This window comes from Frankliniella occidentalis, unplaced genomic scaffold, assembly GCF_000697945.3.
Source record: "Frankliniella occidentalis isolate FOCC.00 unplaced genomic scaffold, Focc_3.1 Scaffold282, whole genome shotgun sequence".
Lineage (NCBI taxonomy): Eukaryota > Metazoa > Arthropoda > Insecta > Thysanoptera > Thripidae > Frankliniella > Frankliniella occidentalis.
In genome coordinates, this window is record NW_026267408.1 from 290,156 (window position 1) to 293,515 (window position 3,360).

Sequence of the window (3,360 nt, forward strand, 5' to 3'; positions counted from 1 at the left end):
CCCCCCTCTCTTTCCGCCGCAAATCCCGCCCCCCTACCCTCCTCCCCTTCCCCCCTGGCCGCGACGAAAACATATGGAAGATCCCAAACTGTTGCGTTGATAATATTTCTCGGCGAGTTGGCTTGGCCGTCGCGGATCATATAGCATACCGGAGGAGAGAGATGTGAGCGGATGAGAGAGAATGGCGTAGCGCAGGGGAGCGCGGGGGGGGGGGGGCAGATGCCCCGGTGCAGGTGCGGTGCGGGGCCTGCACGCGCGTCCTGCAGGTGCTCTAGAGGGGGCGGCGTGGGCGGCTGGCCGTAGACACTCTCTGTGCAATGTTGTGGTGCAGGGGGGGGGGCGAGCCGGCGACGACGCCACCGCCGAGGTGCGCGGGCCGGGCCGGGCCGGGCCTGGCCCCGGGGGGCGTCCCGTGTCCATGATGGAATGCGCCTCACTACGCTCACGCGCTCTAAGTTTGGCTCGGGAGCGGCCCCTATTTTTGCCTGTACCCCCTTCCCTCCCTCTCTCCCTCTCTTCCCCCTTCTCGCAGCGGCCGCCGCCGCGGTCCCCTCTCCTCTCTCCGCGTCCGGGCCGCGCTCTCCTCGCCGCGCAGAGCAGAACGGGGCGTCGACGAGCACCCTCCCTTCAGCGTCCGTCCGCGCGCGGCTTTACCGGCCTCCTCTGCCTGTGGTGCGTGCCGTGTGTGCGTGCGTGGGTGTGTCCGTGTGTGTGCCCGTCCAGCGGCGTGTGAAGTGCATCCTGGCGGCTGCGCCAGGCCGGCTGTATGGTGCGGTGCCCCAAATATAGTTGCAGTAACTTGCGTGCAACTATTACTCTGCCGGCGCACTTTGCGTGTGCCGTCGCTGGCGTGCGTGTGTGCGTACGTGCGTGCGTGTGGTGCAGCAGCAGCAGGGAGCGTTGCCCCGCAAGATGGCGGCCCGGGTGGGGCCTGCCTCTGCTGGCCCCGTGTGGTCGGTGTGTTCATCATGCTCGGGCCGGTCCTGCCTAGGGTTGGAAGCCCTGAAAAGTTTCGGGAAAATTTCCGGACAAAACGGGAAATTTTCTGGAAAAAATAAAAAATTTCCAAGACTTTGGAAGTTTTGTGGTGGAAATTTCCAACCCCATAGTCCTGCCCTGGCCCGGCCCTCTACTCCGCCGGCCCCAAGGGACCTTTCTCTCCTTTCACTCGGGGTGTCGGTGACCCGTGCCCCTGCTGCTGCTGCTGCCGACGACCGACGACCCCGGCGTAGGGCTGTGTAGTCCTGTCTAGCGCGGGGTATCGCCCCCCGCCCACTCGGCCAGGGGTGCCAATAGTGACGTGTGCACACGGTGCCGTGCGGTTGGGGTTGGCAGAGCTCTGCCGGGGCAAGGTGCCCGCCATTGTCTGGCCCCCGGCTACGGGGCTACCGGTGAATCACCCCGCGGTGACGTGCAGTTTGTGTCTGTTGCAGAGCGGCACAGTCCTCGGCAACCCACTCAAGACGTTGGATTTGGGGAACACATTCATCCCCAAGCAGACCTTCCTCGACTACATTACAGAACTCAACGAGTCGACTTTTAAGTGAGTAACCGTGCTTTTGGTGGCTGTGTCTGGTGTGCAAGTGCAGGTGGAAATGTAATTGATGTATTATTATTTTTTCCCCTCCAGGGCTTCGACATATGAATTATTTCACCATAATTGTAATAACTTTAGCAACGAATTAGCTCAATTTCTCGTAGGCCAAGAAATCCCTAAATACATCCTAGACCTACCTCACGAGGTTCTCAATACGTGAGTAAACTAAAAAAAAAATCGACCAGTTTTTTTTTGTTTTTGTTTTTTTGGTAGAAGAACCATTATTGATCATACCTGTTATTTTTCTCTGTAGCCCGTTTGGACCGGTGATTCAAGGCCTCCTCGCCCAAGTTGCTGCAAGTGGCCATTCAATACCAAACTTCCGCCTTACGTCGGATACGGGTTCAACGCCGATCTCAAGAGACAGAGAGGAGTCACCAGATTTTGCGAAACTCAATTCCGAAGTTGAGGAAGCGAGGTAAGCATTGAGAACCTAGTGGGGCGCTCAAACTGCGGTCTGTGTAGGCCACCGGGTTTTGGATATTTGTTATATATTTTTTTTAAGTAGGGAAACAGGAAATATATTGCAGTTTGACCATGTTCAAGTGGCAGATGGTGTGCTTCTGTTGGTGAGACCAATATTTCATACAAGCTCAGTACATCAATGATAAGACTATACATGTCTAAATATTTCCATCAATAATTTATTGGCCCTTTGGGTGTAGAAGCAACACTGCTGACTCTAACACAGTATACTCGCGCAGCTGCACTTTGCACACGAGCCTAACACAGAGTGTGAGTTTGTTGTACCCTAACACCACTAATCACGAGTTGGCTGACGCGGGCGCGGGGTGGCTGGCCGTCACATGGCCTCGAGGAACGACTCGATGTCGGCGCAGATGTCGAGGATGAGCTGGTCTCTCTCTGGCAGCCTGCGCCGCGGGGCCCACGCGGGCCGCGGGGGGCGGGTCCAGAGGGCCACCGCCAGGGCGGCGGGACTGGCGGGCCGCGGGGGCGGCGCCGCCGGAGGGCTGGGGTTGCGGGCGCGGGAGGCGTCGCCGCCGTCCCCGACGCTGACGCTGGCCGCGGCCGCCTCCCTGCGCCGCCGCCGCTCGGCGCGCTGCTCCGCCGACCTGCTGCTCACGTTATTGGCTGCACTGCTGGCCGCCGCCGCCGCCCGGTTGGCCGCACTGGTCCTGTTGTCTGTTGCGTCCGCTGGGCCCGCGGGGGCGCGGCGCTCGCCGGCAGCCCTGGCCGCTTCCTCGCCCTTGCCTTTGGCCGCACTGGGGCGCGCCGCCTGATGGTGGTGCCTTGCCGCCCCTTTCTCGACTCGCCCCTTCTTCGTCCTGGACGGGCCGCTGAGCCTCGTCCCGGTCGCGGTGCCCTCGGCCTCTGTCCTGGCGCCCACCATGGCTAGCGCTGACACCATCAGCTGTCGTTGCCGGGCCCACTTTCACCTTGGCCCTCCATTGTTGAACCCGTACCACCGCCAACAGTGCCAACCCCCTGCGGCCACTTTGCGCCCGCGCGGTTCTAACCGCGGGATATGGGGAGGACGAACCGGTTGGCTCTTTGTGACGCCCTTTCTTCGATTTCTCCTTCAAACTGACGATAACCACAACAATAACCACCACTAGAATTGCACCATCGCCACTTTTTGTTTGCCCTAACACTTGCCTCTCCTTACCTTAGTCCGTTTGTCGTTCTTTTGTTTGCTGCAGGAAATCACCGCCGGCGAACTAGCTTCACGAGTCACTGATACCTGACCCTTTTAAATTTAATGATCATTGACTGAAATTTTAAAAATGATTTTTCTTTCAAAA

General features: G+C 59.3%; 1 protein-coding gene across 1 annotated transcript in view; it reads left to right on the top strand.

The window, feature by feature from the left end:
- Positions 1–3,360, top strand: part of LOC113208445 (uncharacterized) — an 18,053-nt gene that overhangs the window by 3,394 nt on the left and 11,299 nt on the right. Inside the window, exons 5-8 of the mRNA XM_052273564.1 lie at positions 304–672; positions 1,434–1,543; positions 1,631–1,753; positions 1,851–2,015. Coding sequence (XP_052129524.1) covers positions 304–672; positions 1,434–1,543; positions 1,631–1,753; positions 1,851–2,015 — 767 coding nt within the window. The remainder of the gene's footprint in view (positions 1–303; positions 673–1,433; positions 1,544–1,630; positions 1,754–1,850; positions 2,016–3,360) is intronic.